At 38.0% G+C, this 21,861-nt stretch overlaps 1 protein-coding gene across 1 annotated transcript in view; it reads right to left on the bottom strand.

Annotated features, from left to right (window-relative positions):
* LOC138713471 (hemolymph lipopolysaccharide-binding protein-like) overlaps positions 1-21,861 on the bottom strand; it is a 35,730-nt gene that overhangs the window by 12,305 nt on the left and 1,564 nt on the right. The window contains exon 2 of the mRNA XM_069845597.1: positions 803-923. Coding sequence (XP_069701698.1) covers positions 803-923 — 121 coding nt within the window. The remainder of the gene's footprint in view (positions 1-802; positions 924-21,861) is intronic.

Below are 21,861 nucleotides of genomic sequence, written 5' to 3'. Positions count from 1 at the left end.
CTGCAACTGAAAGATGCTGTCTCGCAAGAAATTTCCAATATTCCAAGACATTATCTGCAAAATGCTGTGCATAGTATCGCAGACAGAATGCTGTACGTTGAACAAGAGAACGGCGGACATGTGCTCAATGTTTTGTAAACCCCGTTGTTTGCCCAACGCTGTTATGTTTTTTTTTTTTTTTTTTTTTTTTTTTTTTTCCTATCTCAAATATTATAGACCTAATATTTACAGAGGTTTAATGTATGAACTGACTTTTGAAATACCCTATATTTCAGTTGTTTTATATACTCTACGTTAAAAAGCCTTACTTTATGTTATCCATTTCGAATTCTCTAGCATAACTCTATGACTTCTGGCTGTGCTCATTGTTGACATTACTTGTCAAATTTCTGTCTAGCGACAGTGCTGATATATTGTATTTTATTTGGAGATTGGTTAGGAATCAATGACCCGGCACATTCGCGATGCACTAACATTCATTCAGATTTTCAAACTGTTGGCACCCAGGAGACTTTTGCCTTCAAGGAAAATTCCCGAGGTCCTATTCCGGTAATGGAACCTGACACTTCTAGATCTAAAAGTCAGCATGCTGACCATAAGACCTTAGAGACAGCGAAGAAAATATGCAAGTAACGTATTTTAGTTATATTCCAAAGAGAGGGGGGTATGTCCGCTAAGCTGACTCCTACATACCCAATGGTATTTTCTAAACTCCGAACGCTTTATAGAGTGAACAATATATCACAAAATCTGAATCTACTCTAGTTAATTAATTAATTAATTAATTAAAGCACTATATTACCTGCTGCTATCTTAGCCGATATGAGGATCGATTCGGAGTCTTCACACTTGGCGGCCATGTGATCGATGTCCACTTCGTAAGGTCCCGCACTCTTTTCACATGCATCATGTCCTAGTTGCAACTGGAGAAACATGTAACATGTAAAAGTTTTAATATAAATATCTATCAAAATAGATGTACAATTTGAAACAAAACTTCAAAGTTGAAATGATATGAAGAAGGAGTGAAGCACATTCTACTTGCTAATGAGATTATTATATTTGAGGCTACACATAAAAGGTGATTCAAGAGGAATCGTAGCATTGATTACACTGAACAACAAATTTTAACTTTTTGTCTTCCTGCGTAATAAAAATAGATGAATATTAGGCCTACTAATATGTCTGCCCTACATCTGAATTTAAAGTCCAAATTTCCCATCACGTACTATTTTCCGGGGAAAATTAATTGATTTTTATGAAAAAACTTTTTTTTTCACTGCTACTGATAAAATTACAACACACTAGGGATTCAAAATGCCTCATAAAACTTGAAAAATATGTACTGGATACAAAAATGATGTTACATAGTTTAAAACAGAACAACAATATACATATTTTACGCGTATAATGAGAAAAATCTCGGAATTTGAACTTATCATTTAAAAGAATTTTCTGGGTTACTTCTCTCTATAACTAGACCCGGGACTGTTTTTAAAGGAACCAATAATAGTCCGCAAGTATGCTTGATGATGATCTTTCTTTATATCGCCTTTTAATTTCAATTATTTCTTGACGAAATCTTTCCCCATGCTCGTCGTTTACCGCTCCAAGGTTAGGAGGAAAGAAATCCAAATGAGAATGTAAAAAGTGTGTTTTGAGAGACTTATTATACCCTATTTTCTCATATGCACTTAATATGGTTTCCACAACAGTTCTATGTAGTTGTCCGCCGTACAATTTCCAAGGAAATTTGAGCAAACATCTTTGAAAGAGCGCCACGCCATTTTTTCTGCAACGGAAGGTTTTTTCTCAAACAAAGAGTCAGCCATAACTTTGTAAATTTGTGGACCGTTGAAAATGCTCTCTTTTAATTTGCCTTCACTCAAACTAGGAAACTTTCCTTTTAAATACTGAAAACCAGACCCTTGTTTGTTTATCGGGCAGACCTCACATTGAACTGTTATGAAATTAACTTAATAGAAGGAACCAATATCTATTCATTTATTAGAAATACAAAAGAGCATGCCAAAAACCATAAGAAACCGGAAATAGTTCATAAACTCATAAATGTATTAGCTTTTGTTTTGGTTTACAACACCAACCCGCTGTAGATGTTTCCTGGGGGAGCGCTTATCGAAAAGTGAAATCATAGTATATCTTAAAAACCTTACGTGATCCGAAGAAAAGAGATGCATTTCCGGATTCAGCTCACACCAAACCATAACAGACACATTGATTTAAGTTGGAGCAAAATTCTTGTTGTTCATTGTTATTTTGGGTAATAAAGTTCATATAAATATGTGTCCAATTTTATATGAGTGTGAAGATACAGCTGTTTGAATATTACGCAAAACAAGCATTACAAATGGTATGAAGGAACAACAAATGACTACGTACAAAGGAATAGTACGTGTCGCTCTTTTGAGATCGTCTGTTCATAATAGATGTAGAGAAACAGCTGTTTGTAGTTTCCTTGCCTGCAACGATGGGTATGTTTTTCCAGCATGACGGAACTCCTGTACATTTTAGTCGTCAGGTGACATATCACTTAAATCTCACATCCCTCGATCGATTCATCGCCGCGGTGGTCAGGTGCATTGGACACTAAGGTTCTCAGCCATTATTCCTGTCGATTTCTGTCTGTGGAGATGGATGAAAGGCGAAGTGTATAAAAACGAAGGGACGAATTGATCATTGGCATTATAAACAGAGCTGCCCTCACAGAAGAACGACAAGAAAACCTGAGAAGAACACTTAGGCCTACTGTTGTCAACTAAACGGAAAAGTGCATTGAACTATTGAAATATGTTGACACTATGTAAATAAGCAATAATAGTAGTTTACAGTATAAAAGAGTAAAATTAAATTTTATCCGCGAGTGGAAAGTTTAGCGGCCGAGTCACACAAATATGTTTACTCTCGTGTGCTCTACAATATTTTATGTACTACTACTACTACTACTACTACTACTACTACTACTACTACTACTACTACTACTACTACTACTACTACTACTACTACTACTACTACTACTGACATTAAAATTTAATTTTAATTGTAGGCGTTTCTTTGTAATGTGTTATTTGTGTACAAGTTATACATTAATGAATGTATGGATTTTATTATTGCTAATGTGTTGGTTGCCATGGGGAGAATGATTTAATAGTTATTTATGAGACAAGTTCGTGCCAAATGATAACTTTACGGATGGTTATCATACAATGTTTTTTCTATGATGGCACAAATTTACATGAATAAATATTTCAAGTTAGAGAGGTTATAAGATCACAATGTCATGGCCGCCTCAACACAGAACTATTAAGAAATAAGTATCCATGGAATGGCAATCCGTTTTATTCGTCTTCAGGATTTCAACACCGTCTAAACCAGCCATATAATCAACAAAACGATTGGGAACAGTTGAATTCTAAAACTTTACAATGAGTACTACATGTAACATGAGAATAATAAGAGATAAGACTAATGAAAGATTGAGATACTGCGTTAATTTCTTACTGAATGAAGTTTGTACCTACATTGGAGATTATGTTTTCTTTGGCAGTGTGTGAAATGAATAGCAGTGCCTAAAGTGATCACTTACTTTTTTACGCACTAGTGTTTTAAAGGGTCACTTTACAACACTGATAATTGTGGGTAAAATGCAACTTTACGCTCTATCGTAGAAAATAGTTATTTATGATACTAGTGCAAGGATGTCGAACAGCGCTCTCAAGCTGTGAAACGATTAGGTGCTGCCTACTACCTGTGCTGTAACGGTGAGGTCAGTCTTACTATAGCAGTGTTCTGTACGCAGTGTGTTATCAACTCTGGCGGCTGGTATGGGTAAGGAACGATGTTTCAATAATGAATGGATAGATGAACATTTCATTATCTTAAAGGACGGAAAAACGCATTGCTTAATATGTAGAAAGGAACTTGGATACATAAGCCATCATAATATTAAAAAGCATTTTAATTCAACATATGCTGAAACTTATGGAACAGAAAAGTTATCCGGTTCCGCTCGTGGAAAGGCAAAAGAGATATGTCTGGAATACGTTAATGTTTTTAAATCCCTAAGTTTGTCTCGTAATATTGTTGCAGAGCGCATGTCAGAAATGGGAGATAACTTGTAGGGACAACTGATAGCAAGAATGAAAACTTTTACTTGCTACGCAGTAGCTCTTGATGAAAATACCGCAACTAGCTATATCCATAAGGGATGTCGATTCAGATTTCAATGTTCATGGAGATCTTGTAGATGTCATTTTACTAAAGGATCGAACACGAGGAGAAGATATATTTTGAAACTGTAACAAAAACGATGAACAAATTTCAAGGCACGCTAAAAGTAATTAATTTTATACATGAAAACAGTTTACGTTTCTGAACTTGAAGTTGCACTGTTACGACACATACACACAAAGTTGATAATTTAAACATAATATTAACAACATTATTATTACGATTTATGATTTATTTCTGCCACTAACGAACAACGTTCATGAATGATCCAGTAGATAAAACGCTATCATCATCATCATCATCATCATCATCATCATCATCATCATCATCATCATCATCATCATCATCATCATCATCATCATCATCATCTCCACACCTGTGGAGTAACGGTCAGCGCGTCTGGCCGCGAAACCAGGTGGCCTGGGGTCGATTCCCGGTCGGGGCAAGTTACCTGGTTGAGGTTTTTTCCGGGGTTTTCCCTCAACCCAATATGAGCAAATGCTGGGTAACTTTCGGTGCTGGACCCCGGACTCATTTCACCGGCATTATCACCTTCATCTCATTCAGACGCTAAATAACCAAAGATGTTGATAAAGCGTCGTAAAATAACCTAATAAAATAAAAAAAATAAATAAAATAAATAAAAATCATCATCATCATCCATTTGTCCTCATGTAGATCTACATTCTTCGTTCATCAGAGTTCATCAAGTGCAAATCTAAAATGAGCTCGTAATAAATTAGTAAGATGCATAAAAGTTATCTAAGTACCAGCCACCGCATTAGTAGTTTCGCTTTTGTTTACCATTATTGGCCCAGTCTGTTTGTTACCTGTGTTGAACCGTTGTATGGTAAGGGAGGAGTGAAGGCTCTTCAGTTCACAGCTCGAGAGCGCTGTTCGACATTGCTGTAGACAATCAAGACATATTTTATCCACGAGCGGAAGATTTGACACGCGAGATATCTGTCAAGCGTGTTAATTTCCCAGAGAGTATAAATACGTCTTGATTCTCTTGTACCATACAATATTTTATCCAACACATACTTACAAAGTGAAAGATATTTCTTAGTTTTTTAATTAAAATATAATTATAAAATATTAGTATTAATCAATCCTGGAATATATTTAGAGCACGGCCGTCTGGATATGTATGTCACGAACATCGTAATACGTAATATGAGAGAATCGATGTAGGCTACTCGTTTCCAGGAATTGTTTTCATTGTTGTAATTTGAATGATACAATTTGATCCATTAATAATATTTAGGAAAATGTTTAGCTGTACTATCGTGAGAGAAGAAGAAACAGTATTTGATTTACATTTCAATGTTTTTAAATTCAACTAAATTTAATAATTATAATAAACATTATAATTAACATGTAGTGTTTGTACTTTATTCATAAAGTGGTTAAAGCAATACTTTAAATAGATAAATGTGATCATTAAGTCATTTGTCTTTCTTTCTTATCAATCACTTGTAACGCACGTTATGCGTAAATTCAAACAATTGTATTTCCACAGCCATTGAACACAAGTACATATTATGTAAACTTTTTTAATCAACATAGTCTATACTGCATTATCACCCCCTAAGATATTTACTCTTCCTTCTTAATCAACGTGTACTATATTTGGAAAAAAAATTGTTTAGAAAAGAAAGATTTTAAAATATAAGGTAAAATCTATTTTTGGAATTGTACCTTTATGCAGTGATAAATAATATTAACAGTAACGTTCTTACGACTGTATTGTATAATATATTTTTTCTAGGACCATACTGAAATGAAGTTATTTGGCCTATGATATTCATTTCGACACAGGTTATCATTTCGATAAAGATTTCTTATTTCAATAAATACCACTGATTTCGAGATGTTAAATGCTTTAATCAAACTGCAAAAATGTAGTAAACTCAATTAAAATGGAAAAAACTGCAAAACCACACATTTCCTTTTTTATTGATATAGCCTATACACGTTAAAACTTACAAAAAGAAACTGTGATTTCATTTATTTATTTTCGTACCTATAGTAAGTACAAATAAGAATAACTTGAATTCTTTTGTTTCACACTGTCTCAAACGTCACTGTTTGTTTCCCACTATCTAAAAGAGGCCTGCACAAGGTTTCCGCTCTCCGAGCCGGCTCACAGCTCATGAGCGGAATGCAGATATTAGCTGCGCTCAGTATAGGGTGGACTGGAAGAAGGGGTGATCTCGTACAAAATATACACAAAAGGAAGTACTAGTACAAGTGTTTATGAAATGGATTCCCGTTCAGTGTTTGCAAAACTATCTTGGACTTATTAATTAATACAGAAATATTTATTTTACAGAAATAATAGAAATTTTATACCTACTTAAATGTACAATACCATTTTGTTATATTTTTATTTATCAGTACATGAAAACGAGGTTTTATGCTGTTGGCAGCTGAAAGGAACAGTAGCCTACTGATCGTAATGAAACATCAGTTACAGATGTTCGATGTCTGCCTTTATTAAAGTTGATTATAGAAAACAGTTGCTCACAAATATAAATGTTGAGCCAAACATAGCAATCATTTTCACAGCCAGCCTGTGTAGTCGTGGATATTATTGCTAATGTTTAGTCTTGTAAAACTCAACTCGGCTAGTAGTATTATTCAAACGAACTTTAGCCCTTAGGCCACATTGAAGATCAATAAGTCCGAGCTGTAAATCGTTAAATGTTAGGTTTTATTTAACTGCCGAGGTTATATGAGCACACTTAAATGCAATCGACCTGGCCCGGAATCGAACCCGCAACCTCGGGCATAGAGGCCAGCGCTATACCAACTGCGCCAACCAGGCCCACCTGTAACTTATATGGCATTGTTTCAACTGGTGTTGAAGGAATTTATTATGATAACTTTAAACTTCTTTCCAATTAAGACAAGATTTTTAGTAGGTTATTTTACGACGCTTTATCAACTGCTTATGTTATTTAGCGTCTGAATGAGAAGAAGCTGATAATGCCGGTGAAATGAGTCCGGAGTCCAACACCGAAAGTTACTCAGCGTTTGCTCATACTGAGTTGAGGGAAAACCCCGGAAAAACCTCAACCAGGTAACTTGAACCAGGAATCGAATCCGGGCCACCTGGTTTCGCGGCTAGACGCGCTAACTGTTACTCCACAGGTGTGGACCTTAATACAAGATCTTGGAACCTAGAATTAAATTCATTTTGAATTTCAATTAATATTTGCACATAATCGTGTAACATGGCTTCATCACGAGCAGTTTCTATCGTTCGAAAGTAAGCCATATTACCTTCCCGAAACTGACTTACGAAAAGTGTAAGTTTACGACTGAAATCCCGTAATTTATTCAACATATCAACACTGAGCTGGCCTTTTCCCTGAAGAGAGATATTAAAATTGTTAAAGATTAATATCTTTAGTATCTTTATGTCTGGACTCATAATGACGCATTATGTTACGTTTCTTTCTACCTTTAAAAATGTTGTGGCAGATAAAGCACTGAGTATTTACTCCAGCAGCTATGAAAAAAATAAGCATTTTCCCATGCAACATTGAAAAAATTTGCCTGATCACCACTTTTCCGTCTTTTAGATTCCTTCATACTGTACTGTAGCAGTAGGTAAGCAACGTGAAACAGTTACTGAGAATACGCACTGCACTCCACTAGATAGCTGAGTGGTCGTTTCCCTCTCCTCTATCTATAGCAGGTCTATGTCATCCTGACGCATCTTCCTCTCCGATTCGGCGAGCGGTAAACACAGCTCCCCCGCTCGGAAAGAGCGCGCGCGCTCGTTGAGCACTGTTTGTGCAGGTATGATCTAATCCCCTTATTCATATTTCCATATTGTCAATATAAAGAAGTATATAATCTAAACATTCTCAATATTAATTTTAATTTTTAATTAATTAATTAATTTTTGTCTAACCAACACTAATGTCTCAATAACTATCATTATATGATCGTTGCATAAATAACTTTATTTTAGCAGACGACCTATAATTTTTTTTTATAAACAGCTTTCCCAATGACGGGACTGCCTCATTGGACAAAGCATAATAAACATATTGAGTGAAAAAGAAGACATAAAAGAGAAAAGAAGGGCACGAACAAAAGGGAAAAGTAAGTACAGGAAAGATAATAGCATCTATAACAGGCCTCAATATAGTAAACAAACAGATTAGATATTCGAGCAAATTTCTCCCTTTTTAAGAAACAAAGTACAGATGGTATTTTAAAATGGCAAGTGATCCTCTGATAGCGGCAAGGGAAACATCACGAATGAAGTCGTTGTTCAGCTGGAACTTCTTGCAGAAACTGGCAAAGAGGCGAGGCATTGTGCCCCTAGCGCCAACCATTAGCCCATCTACTTCAATGGAGGTAAGGTGATATTTCTCCAAATAGAATGGAACTCTGGGCTCATAAATTCTGCATTTTTCTGCGTGGACGTCAGCGGGCTGTTGTTCCTGTGCCTCGAACTTGACTGTCGGGTCGATAATGTAGGCGGATGTAGAGCCTGGTGGAATGGCAAGCATGTCAATTCGCCGACAGGATCCCTCTTGAGATATGCCATGGACTTCTTCGCGCACAGTGACACCTTTCTTCCTCAAGGCTTCGGCAATCGTGGACCTGATTCTGTGATGTCTAGAGTTCCGCAGTGTCTCGCTGAAAGGACAGGCACCCAAAACGTGACGCACGACGCACTGACGCAACGACGACAGTGGTTTCCGTCTCGGGACCTTCCTGGTACAGCACGCAGCGGACAAACATTAGCTGTCATTTTAAGAGCTTGTCTCCATTCACTGCTAGTGAGGCGATCAGGTTGTCGGATCCATTTATTGGCGGGAGTGAACTCCTTACAGAGGATGACGCCTTTCCCTTTCTGATTTAAAGAGCACCAAGATTGAAATGCTCGCTCCCTGAGCTCGTCTCAATTTTTTCACTTGAAGTGAATCAGAAGAGATGTTTTGAAGTCCAAGTTTATTTAAACAAACCCCAATTTCATTAGACAAGTTGCGACAAGTGTTTACATGGATATTTTGGGATCGTTGTAAGCTCTCAGATACATTGATATGCTGCAAAAAAGCTTCCCAGCTAGATTTAAATAGTCCCAATCCCTTGTATTTTCTGTCAGCATAAAGCATGTTGTCTGGTGTGTCGGTGGGAAGCTGGAGTATTTCCTTCAATGTGGTTTTAATGAGAACATCGGCATCAGAAAGAAATTTGGCTGGTATTTTATTCAGTGGTGTTGTCTGAAACTGATAAATCAAAGTAGGGCAGATGTAGCTGCATGACACAGAATATTTCTGATGATGTTGTAATAGAGGAGTTGATGCAAGGATATCTAGTTTGTTCTTTAACTTTTCCATACACTTGACTGCATCAAATACAGTAGAAGTGTGGTAGCTTACACCGAGATATTTTGTATTTTCTTCTGGGACAATTGACGGAATTATTTGGCCAGAAATTAAGTCAAGTGATTTGTAATTAAGAAATCCTTTGTTTACAGAAATGCATTTGCATTTATCTATGTTTATGTTGAGACCATTTTCGTTAAATCTAGTTATGGCAAGTTCAACCAGTACTCGTGCTGAGTCTTCATTTCTAGCAACAATCATGGTGTCATCTGCAAAACCTAATGCTGTTATCTTTGGTAGTCCTAGAGAAACTGAAAATCCATGCTCTTCTTGCAATTCATGAGTAAAAAGTTCTTCAAGAATATGGTCAGTTTATATGTTATAGAGGTAGAGAGAGAGCGGTGAACCCTGCTCAACTCCTCTCTTGATAGTGATTTGTTTGGTTTTGTAAGTTCTCGTTTCTATTTGAGTTTTATTATCTCTCTGCAGCTCTAGTATTAGGTTTGATAATTTGGAAGGCAATCCAAGTCCTAGCAAAGTGTTCTGGAGGTGTTTGTAACCCACATTGTCAAAAGCTTTACTTATGTCGAGAAATACTAATGTTACATCTTTCTTCTGAGATTTTGCAGCAACTAAAACCGACTCGAGAATTGATGTATTTATCAGGGTACCGGGGGAATTAATAAACCCTCTTTGATTTTCGCAGAAGTTAATTAAAGCTCTCAGGCGGAAATCAAGAATTCGCTCAGTGAGTTATTAGGCCTACACAACTAAAGTTATTAATAACTGGAGATTTATATGCTCGTAGCCTTAATTCAGAAATACTATTGATAGAGATAGAACTAGTATAACTAGTATAATAAAACTGTAAGATATTGCAGAGGAATTTAATGGAGAATGTTAAATGTTATGTTTTATTTAACGACGCTCGCAACTACAGAGGTTATATCAGCGTCGCCGGATGTGCCGGAATTTTGTCCCGCAGGAGTTCTTTTACATGCCAGTAAATCTACTGACATGAGCCTGTCGCATTTAAGCACACTTAAATGCCATCGACCTGGCCCGGGATAGAACCCGCAACCTTGGGCATAGAAGGCCAGCGCTATACCGACTTGCCAACCAGGTCGACTTTTAATGGAGAAAAAATGTGTTTCACCATTTATATAAATTTCAAACCTCATTAATTAAAACAGAAAAGGAGGACAGACTGTCCCAAATGTAGATGGGCGGATGACTTCCAGATAGCAGCCGGAGCAGACTGAACAAGGATCGCCAGGAACAGAAAGCAGTGGAAAACCCTAGGGACGGTGATAGCAAGGGGTAGTGCAGTGTAATGAAGTACTTCAGACACAAAGTGGCAAGATAATGGGACGAAATGTAGGCTAGGAGGCAAATACGCACACCAAAAACTAAAGTCACCAATCTCCCCCTAGTAGCCGCAGGACCTTGACGTTGGTGGGGGAGCTTGTGAGTACCAATGAAACCGGGGGCTGTACTGGTAGAGTTACTCATGCCAGAGAGATCCCGGTGGAGGTACCTGACAAAGAAACGGCTTACCAATAACACCAACTGAAATCCAACCCAATTGGGGCTCCCAGCTGGAGAACCTTGGTGGGACTCCCAGTTGGAGCACCACTTCGGTGTACGGGTTGGTCTACCCAAGCCAAGGTGGAAAGCATCGTGCCGAGGGCTGAATGGCACTGGGGTAGTAAAATAATCAGTGTCGCTAACGATCTCTGTAGGGCACCAGGCGACACCCTGCAGTACTTAGCCTTCCCAACATATTCGATGCTCTGTGTTGGGTGTCCTTTAGTTCCCCGGTTATCGTGGGACCAAAATGCAGGACACTAGAACAAAAGAGGATGTTAGAGACTCTCCAGCTGAGAGGCATCTAACATCGGATAAAGGGATGGGGATCACTGCCTCTTCCATAAACAGGCTGCACCTGGGCTCGAAAAGGCTATCAGGGGCAGAAAGAAAGAGAAGGAGAAGGGAAAGGTAAGCGATGTTGAGAGCCGGGAGCACTGCGCACCCAGGTCCTTCATCTCTACCAACTGGTGTTGTGAGCGGAGCCGAACCAAAGACTCCCAAGAGGACTAGGTCTAGCACTGCCACTCCGCCCTCGGCAGGGACTCAGCCTATAAAGAAACCCAAGGGCATTGTTCCTGAAGTGTCTTACAGCGAGGCCTTAGCAACTTTCAAAATGGCTATCGTCGGGACATCATATCCTGATGACAAGCTAATAGAAAGTGACATTGGTCACATTCAGGCGGCGATCCTGAGGGGATTAGACGGCGCGCAATCTGGCGAGCCTCTACCACTCCTCAGGACATTTTCATTGCAGGATGGGGCCCTGATCTACTACTGTGAGGATCAGAACTCATGTTTATGGCTCCAGAAATGCCTTAATGGAACAACAATTAGGGATAATTTTGTTCTAAAGGTAATGGATGCCAAGGAACTACCCAAACCAGTTAAGGTAGCCTTTAGGACCCGGGATCTTACGACCTCGGATCCTAAGGTGCTGCTGAGACGAGTTCAACTACTTAATCAAGGGCTCTGCACAGAGCATTGGAAAGTGGTCAATAAGCAGACCGATCCAACTGGTCAGCGTTTAATTTTGCTGATAGACCAGGAATCAGCTGCAAAAATTTCAGAGAAGAGGCTGACCGCCTATACTGGGGTAGACAAGGGTCAATTCAAGATCCTACTGGACCCCAATAAAAAGACGACTCAAGACGCTGAAGAGGCAGCTGCTGGAGTGGATGATTCTCCGGAGTCCATGGAGACTGGAATCCCAGAGGAAATTCCCGCTCAAGAGGCTGTATAAGTGAGTATTTTAATTGGGTAATTATGAAAGTAATTCAAATTAACCTTCACCATTGCAAGGCAGCTTCTGCCTTACTAAGCAAGAAACTGGCTAGTGAAAATATAGACATTGCTCTCATACAAGAACCATGGGTATACAGGGTATTTGTTAGGGGAGATAATTGTACTGGAGGCACTCTTTACTGCTCCAATACTGACAATCCAAGAACTTGCATTTATGTTAGAGCCTGGACGAATGCTTTGCTTAAAGTAGAGTTCTGTTCCAGGGATGTAACTACTAATGAGACGTCCATAAGGGAGGGGGGCAGAAAGAGGATTTTACAATTCTCATCTGCCTACCTTCCTTATGATGAACCTAACCCGCCATCGGAAACGGTGAGGAGACTTGTCTCCCACTGCAAGGAAACTGGTAAGGAACTCATCATAGGGACTGATGCCAACGCTCACCATGTGCTGTGGGGAAGCTCTGACATCAATCCAAGTGGCGAACAGCTGCTGGAATATCTGGTAAGTACGGAACTGAATATTCTAAATAAAGGTAACGAACCAACTTTTGTTAATTCACAGAGAAGGGAAGTTATTGATCTAACGCTAGGGACTAAATTGGTTGAGGACCTAGTTTCTAACTGGTATGTGTCATCAGATACGTCTGCATCTGATCATAGATATATATACTTTAGAATTAAATCACAGATCACTAATCCAGTGATCATTAGGAACCCGAGGAATACCGACTGGGACGCATACAGGATGGACCTATCGGCATTGACAGCGGGTATATCAAGGGACATTCGTTCTATAATAGATGTGGAGTTTGCAGTTGACCAGTTGCAACAGTCAATTCTCCTATCATATTATAATAATTACCATGCTAAGGTCGCAGGCTCGCCAAGACTGGTTCCTTGGTGGTCAAAAGAGCTAAGCGAACTTAGACGTAATACAAGGAAACTTTTCAAACTTGCTAGGAGAACTGGTGATTGGATTACCTATCAGAGGGAACTCACCAGTTACAACAAGGCTATTCGGAAAGCAAAAAGGCAATCATGGAGGGAGCACTGCGAAGGGATCGAAAGTATTCCTAGCAGTGCCAGACTCATGAAGCTAATGGAAAAATGTGCATACAGAAATGTTAGCACAATTAAACTGCAAGATGGCAGTTATACACAGTCTGGAAAAGAAACGTTGCTTCAATTAGCTAACGCACATTTTCCAGAATCAGAGGTAGTTAACAATGGTCGGATGACTGATCAGGTACGACCGGAACTGTTTCGCTTGTGTTCGAGCAAGGAGGACTGGGCCCTGGTCAGGGATGTGATCACGTTAACTAAAATAAAATGGGCTATTTATTCTTTTGACCCATATAAATCAGCAGGACCTGACCAGATCATACCTGCACTGCTGCAACAAGGTATGGATTCTATACAGTCCATACTATGTGGCATCTACAGGGTCTACCTAGCCTCTGGATATGTTCCACAGGCATGGAGGCAGACCAAGGTTATATTTATACCTAAACCGGGGCGTCCAAGCTATGCTGTTGCGAAAGCATACCGCCCGATCAGTCTCTCCTCGTTTCTTTTAAAGACACTAGAGAGATTAGTGGATAGACATTTTAGGGACAAGGTGATGAAGGAATTTCCTTTACATAAGTACCAGTTTGCCTATCTACAGAAGCAGCACTTCATCAGGTAGTCCCGTCTATCGAGAAGGGGCTGGCTTTTAAAGAAATTGCCATAGGAGCATTTCTGGATGTTGAAGGAGCGTTTGATAAAACTTCTTGCGAAGTAATACTAACAGCACTTCAAGAACACAATGTACCTCCGCTTATTTGCAAGTGGATACATTACATGTTAAAAAGCAGGTAAATTACCATGAGCTTGGTTGGGGAAACTCTCAGGGTGTCTGTGGCTGGGGGCTGCCCACAGGGAGGCGTTCTTTCGCCTCTGCTGTGGGAACTCAACCAGGCTGGGTATCTTGCCATTGGATATGCAGACGATATTGCTGTAATCGTAAAAGAGAAATTTCCCACCACAGTCGTTGACATGCTCCAAGTAGCACTGAAAAAGATTGAAAATTGGTGTAACAAAACTAAGCTTTCTGTTAATCCTAACAAGACGGTACTGGTACCTTTCACAAGGATGAGATCTGTGGGGAACCTTAGGGAACCCACACTCTTCTGTGAAAGAATACCATACTCTTCACAGGTTAAATACCTTGGACTTATTTTAGACAAGAAATTAACCTGGAAAGATCATTTAGATTATTGCATAGCCAAAGCATACAGGGTCTTTTGGACCAGTAGAAGGATGCTTGGCAAAACATGGGGTCTAAAACCTAGGATTGTGTACTGGATATACATTACTATGGTTAGACCTATACTCTCTTATGCTGCACTTATGTGGTGGCCAAGAGTTAAATTAAGCAACTGTAGAACAGAACTCAACAAGTTGAAAAGAGTGTTCTGCATTTCAGTAACGGGAGCCTTCAGAACGACTCCTACAGCGGCAATTGAAATGCTAATAGGACTCACTCCTCTGCATATTTGGATTGAAGCTGAGGCCCTTAAGGCATTTCACAGAATTTGCCGTCAGACAAAGGTGTTCAATGTTGAACACCTTAATCATCTCAACCTCCCTTGGGATGGGAGTGTCGGTGATGCCCTGAGCATGGAAACTGACATCCTAGAACCAAAGGTTTTGTTTGATAAGAAGTTCACAGTTACCTACCCAGTACGTAGTGAATGGAAGGACCGGACTAAACTGGTTAACAATAAGTGCCCAGTTTGGTATGCTGATGGCTCCAAAACCAAATAAGGAACCGGGGCTGGATTGTTTGGCAATGGTACCAGACTTTCTTTTAGCCTAGGTCAATACGCCACTATCTTTCAGGCTGAGGTCTTTGCTATCTTAGCCAGTGTAAGGGAAAGTATTAGGAGGGGCTATTCAGGTAGAGACATCCTTATACTTTCTGATAGCCAGGCGGCACTAAAGGCAATTGAATCGCCTTTGGTCAAGTCGAAACTGGTACTGGAGTGCCGGAATACCCTCATGACACTGGCAAACACTAACTCGGTTCATCTGAGGTGGGTACCAGGACATGCAGGGATTCACGGAAACGAGAGGGCGGATGAGGATGCTAAAGATGGAGCTGAGACCCCATTTATAGGACCAGTACCTGTGTTGGGACTATCTTCAAGACCAATTAAGCAGGTTATCAGGGATTGGGCTCACAGACGACATATTAGTTACTGGAACTCAATTAAGGGCTGTAATCACAGCAAGGCCCTTATCAAAGGTCTTGCAAGGACAAAATCGAATGAGCTGCTGAGACTTAGCAAAAAGCAGCTCTCTTGGGCAACAGGATTTCTTACAAGAGACTGTGCCCTGAAGAAAAACTTATACAGGATGGGACTTATTACTGACCCACTGTGTATAAGATGTTCACAAGGAGATGAGTCAGTAACTCATCTGCTGTGCGTTTGTAATGCGCTTGCGCAACAAAGATCGCTCTTTTTTGGGAATCACTTCCCAAAACTTGAAGAGATCTCAAAGGTCCCAGTCCAAAGTTTGATACAGTTCATTAAGAACTTGAAACTTTTGGACTGAAAGGGATGAAAGACGGGGATGCGCAATAGATCTTATAGGTCGCAGTGCTTGGGCCGGAAGGAACACCCCTGTTAAATCTAATCTAATCTAATCTAAAGTCACCAATACCGAAAACCAGAGACACAAATAGTGTAAGATCAGTATTATATCTATACTCAGTTCACAAAGTGCAGTCGTAGAGAGCGGTCGAGTGGTAAACAGTGTCTATAAGTAGGTTAGCGTGTGTGTAGAAGTTATGGGTGACGACCTAGTTTCCTACAGAGCGCGGATCGGAGGCTATAATGCAGGGCATTACCACAGGCATACAAAATGTGAAAATGCTGTAGTGATAGATAGATTCAATATATTTCTGACCGCGGCTGTTTTATCAACCCTCTTAATTATTGGAAATGTGGAGTTAAACCCTGGGCCTGGCTCTAGAGAAGGAAGAGATAACAGTGATGAAATGTTTCAAAGAGAATGGATAAACTACATGAAAGAAACGAGAGAAGACAGACAGAAAGCAAGTGTTCTACTAAATAAAGTTTCAAATGACTTAGATACACTAGTTAATATGTATAAAGAAGTGGAAAATAAGTTAAAAGAGGTCATTCAAGAGCAGCTGGTGTTAAAAACAATAGTGAAAAGATGGGAAATTGAAAGCAGAAGAAATAACATTGTTTTCTATGGTGTGGAAGAGGAGAATTATGAAGAAGGAAGTGACACTTGTTTCGTTGTGTTAGACTTACTAACTAAATTTTTCAGACTTAACTTGGACGTAAGCGCAAGAAATAATGCTTATAGAGTTGGGGGAGGAAAGAATATACCTATTGTCGTGAAATTAAACAGTTATTTCATCAAAGAACACATTATGGCTAACACGAATCAACTTAAAGGATTTAAGATTTACATCGAGAATGACTTCTCGAAAGAAATAAGAGAGAAACGAAAGAAATTAGTACCATTATTAAAAGAAGCCCGCTTTATAGGCTTTAAAGCAAGCTTAGTGAATGATAAAATAAAGATAAATGGGAATATAGTCGACCTAGAATTCCTCAAAGATAAAAATATTGAGGATGTATTAGGCAGCTGCAAAAATAATAGAAATACGAAAATGGCGACAGATAGAAATAGATCATCCTCTCCACATGACGCAAACAGAAGAAGACGTGGGTCACGAAATAGAAAATCTAGAAGCGTAGAGAGAACTGAGCAGATAAGTAATGCTACTAATAGGCTTCAGCAATCTGAAATAACAAATTGGAAAATGGATGGGCTTACAGGAGCGAAGGAGTTAATAAGCTACTTAGATAAAACTGAGAACGATGTTAACAGAAATCCCGACAGACGAAACAAGAGTGGAGAAGGAAAACCTAGTTTGGAAGAAGTTACAGGAGCCAGAGAGGATGCTGTTATGGGAGGTGTACCACAGGCTACCAGGGAGGGTAGTCCGAGGGGCTCGAGTGGATGTATAGCAAGAAGGAGCGGTTTTGGAGCAACTAATGAGGTCAGCGCAAGTGAAGATCTGGTGATACAGTCTGGTGGAAGTTCGTGGTGCTTGAGAGGAAGTGAAACGTCTACTGTAAGGAGAAGCGTTGCTGGATCAAACGATGAGGTTGATGCAGGTGACGAACATTTGCTCAGAGGTAAAATAACACATAGGAACTTTAATAGAAATAGATATGAACAATCTAATTCGAATAAGGATATAGTTACTGAAAGAATTTACTCGCTAAGAGATAGGCAGCAACAACGAATAAACTTTCCTGCTATTAGAAAAATTGATAATTAATTAAGTAAGAATGGTAGACATATTTAAGAAATAAGATTTATTAGTGTCGAAGTTTTAACAAATAAAATTGAAAATAATACTTTTATGAATTTATTAAGTAATAACGGCGTAAATTATTATAGCTGATAAAAAGTGATAAAAAGATTAAGACGTTATAAATTGGTAAATATTATTCTTTAAATTTGACAGGATGGTACTAAGTTATAAATTTATTAGAAACATAATAGCAATGAATGTAAATGAGTGCATGCGATTAAATTGATTAAAGTGGAATTTATGTTATCATGTAATTAGATTGACAAATAATGTGTTTAAACAAGTAAGCTGACAGCTGTATTGAGGTTACGTCGAGGATTTTGCTGACAAGCGTAAGCACGAGGTTAGACACTGCCTACATATGGGTACACATAGAATGTACTGATTCAGCTATTCTGTTTGTTCTCATATTGTCGGCATCTGCTAACCTCTATGCGATATTTATTACATGAAATAGTTAAGTATTGTGTAAACGAGGAACTGAAATTTAAACATAAATATGACTGTGGTAAAAGATAATTAGATGAATATAGCAGCAGGGACGATTTATATACACTTGTTTATTATAGAATTAAAAAAAAAAATGAGAATTTCAGTCTTAGCATGTAAACAAGTTTTGAATGTGTAAAATAAATGTAAAAGGTTGAAAACTTGCACTAAAACCAGAATAAGTGTAAGTTAAACCAACATAAGTTGAATAATTATACGATAGAAAATTTGTTATTAAATTGTTTAAATATTTTGTATTATCATTATTTGTGAATGTATCAGTTTTAAGATTAAGTTTATGTACTTTTGAACTATTAATAAATAATAACTACCTAATATATCTATACTAATAATAAATCTGTAGCCGAAATTTTTCTGGTAATTTTCGATTTTCCAAAAATAATTGGTCCTAACATATATAATTAACCACCCTGAAACCGAAAATCGCTTTTTTGAAATTTTGTTTGTATGTCTGTCAGTCTGTCTGTCTGTCTGTTATGTTTGTTACCTTTTCACGCGATAATGGATGAACGGATTTCGATGAAAATTGGAATATAAATTATGTTCGTTGTAACTTAGATTTTAGGCTATATGACATTCAAAATACATTATTTAAAAGGGGGCTTATAAGGGGGCCTGAATTAAATAAATCGAAATATCTCGCTTATTATTGATTTTTGTGAAAAAGTTACATAACAAAAGTTTCTTTAAAAATAATTTGCGATAAGTGTTATTCCTAGAAACATTTTGATAGGACTGATATTTAATGAAATAAATTAGTTTTAATTTCAAAATAACTGCCATCTAAGGCCGTACAATGAAATAAAAAACAAATTACTTCGTCTATAAGGGGCCTTGGACAGCAACAATCGAAAGCTATGAAAGATAGCCTACAGAGAATGTTTCTGTGTTTGTATGAAGTAATATCGGAAGCTAAATTAACCTATTTGTATAATTATTATTTCACCATTGGAAAGTGTAGTTTCTCTAGATGGACATAATGCTATAATGTTATTACAGTAACTTCTGATATAATATAATATAATATAATATAATATAATATAATATAATATAATATAATATAATATAATATAATATAATATATTATATTATATCGGACTGGAAGGTCCGGGGTTCGATCCCAGGCGGTAACAGGATTTTTTCTCGTTGCCAAACTTTCAGAACGGCCCCAAGGTTCACTCAGCCTTCTATAAAATTGAGTACCGGGTCTTTCCCGGGGGTAAAAGGCGGTCAGAGCGTGGTGCCGACCACACCACCTCATTCTAGTGCCGAGGTCATGGAAAGCATGGGGCTCTACCTCCATGCCCCCCAAGTGCCTTCATGGCATGTTACAGGGATACCTTTTACCTTTTAATATTATATAATATAATTTAAGTTATTTGAAGGGTTCAGAACCATAGTGGGCCAAACGCCATTTACTGAATACGAAGAAAACAAGAGTTAAAATTAAGTTATTACCATAATTCAATGGAAACCTATAACAAGCAAAATAAAGTATACACATTAAATCTAAATGATGTCAATGTTCATTACACTGTGGTTGCATGTAATAAAAATTAGAAACATGTTAAAGGAATTGTCATTGCACCAATGAGTGGTCTCTGGACCAAAATGATCGCATTTTAATTATTTGGATGCAATTTAAATTAAGTAACATATTAAACGATTTATCCTTCTATCAAACACGAATGTTCCCTGGATCAAATGTCCTACTTTAATTATGTAATTACTTTATATTTATTTCTAACGGGTGCAGCGGAGAGCACGGGTGCTGCTAGTAGTATTATAAACAGTATTAGATTACACGAGAATTAGCTCAGGAAGTATCAGGTAACTAAGTCTTAAGGCAGGGGTTCCCAACCGGTGTGTCGTGCAGCCCCATGGAGTGTGTCGCGAAATTTTGGAATTGAAAGACAAATTTTATACCATCCAGGAAGTCTCTTTACAACGTCCTTTTTTATTAAGACAAAGTCTTTGATATGATAAATTTTATTTTGAGAGATACTTTACCAATGTAACTCGGACATCTGTAACAATGCTGAGTTTAATTTTTCTGTCTGACGATAATTCAATTGCAAGTAAACACCTGAAACAATGCTTAGTAATTCGTTTACTCTTCCCACTTAGTAATAAACAAAGTTTAGAATCGTCAAAACATATTGGTCAGTTTCAGTCTCGTACGTGTAGGCGGGTGAGCATACCAATTTATTGTTGCACACTGAAACCCGTTGGCTTTCTAGGGGTAAATCAATGAAGCGAGTGGTAGAGCTTCAAGACGAGCTTCTAATTTTTTTGAGGACGAAAAGCCAGAGTAAGATTATGCTAAACTTTCTGGAGATAATTTTTTGTGTGCCAAACTAGCATATCTTGCCGAAAATTTCGAGAGACTGAACTCTTTAAATGCAAGCATGCAACGCAAAACATAAATTATTATTTCAGCCACAAACAAAATTAAAGAATTTTACAAAAAAAAAAAAAAAAAAAAACTGAAGGTTTGGGAGTCTTCGGTTATAGCAGGTAAAGTATTGCCCTTTCCTTTAGTTGAGAGTTTTGAAAATCAACTTTCTGAAGATGAAAAAGAATGCCCGAAAAGTTAATAGCAGGACACCTAAATGCGTTGCAAACTTCAACAACAAAGCACTTCCCTCCTTTTTTCCGTTTCAGAGTTAGAATGGGTAATTTCTCCTTTTAGTACTTCTGGTGAGATCAGCATTCAAAATACCATCAACCCAACTTACTTTCAACGAGAAAAATGAGTTACTAGATTTGTCATGTGATTCTACTATGAAAACAAAAGTTCTAGACAAATCAGTGCAGTATTTTTGGATTTATGCGCGATGCCAGTATCCCACAATTGCAAAGAGGGTCATAAATATTTTGCTGCCATTTTCAACGTCACATTTGTGTGAATCACATTTTCTACCATGAAAATAGTGGAATCGAAACAAAGAAACAGATTGCTCCATTTTGAAGATCATTTAGGCCCTACATGTTGGCCTGTCAACCATAAGATCATGTATATAGCTAAACTGTGCAGCCAACAAGCGCAGTCTTCACATTAATTTAAATAGGCGAGTTCAAGTTGCCATTTTTTTTTCGATTGCATGTTAACATCGACCTATCTACAATACTGGATGTCCGACACCACATAGAAGTTGTTATCAGTGCTTTTTTCCGCCGGAACGCGCTGGAATGGCGTTCCGGCACCTTTTTATTGCATTTTTCATCATGGAACCGAAATATGTGTGAATAACTATGTTTTTAATTTATTTTTCTTTGAATTCCGCTTAGATTTTGAAAGTTTTATTTGGACTAAAAGGAGGCTAAAAACGACAAAATTCCCATGCAGTCAACAGTAATCATCTCCCCGTGCGTTATAAAATATTCTACACAGAGTTCCACCACCTTTTTCTCCAGAAGAAAAGTACTAGTTGTTGTTGTTGTTATTATTATTATTATTATTATTATTATTATTATTATTATTATTATTATTAATAAAAACAAATAA

This window comes from Periplaneta americana, chromosome 14 (assembly GCF_040183065.1).
Source record: "Periplaneta americana isolate PAMFEO1 chromosome 14, P.americana_PAMFEO1_priV1, whole genome shotgun sequence".
NCBI classification, from domain to species: domain Eukaryota; kingdom Metazoa; phylum Arthropoda; class Insecta; order Blattodea; family Blattidae; genus Periplaneta; species Periplaneta americana.
This window is presented reverse-complemented; position numbering and strand designations above follow the sequence as displayed.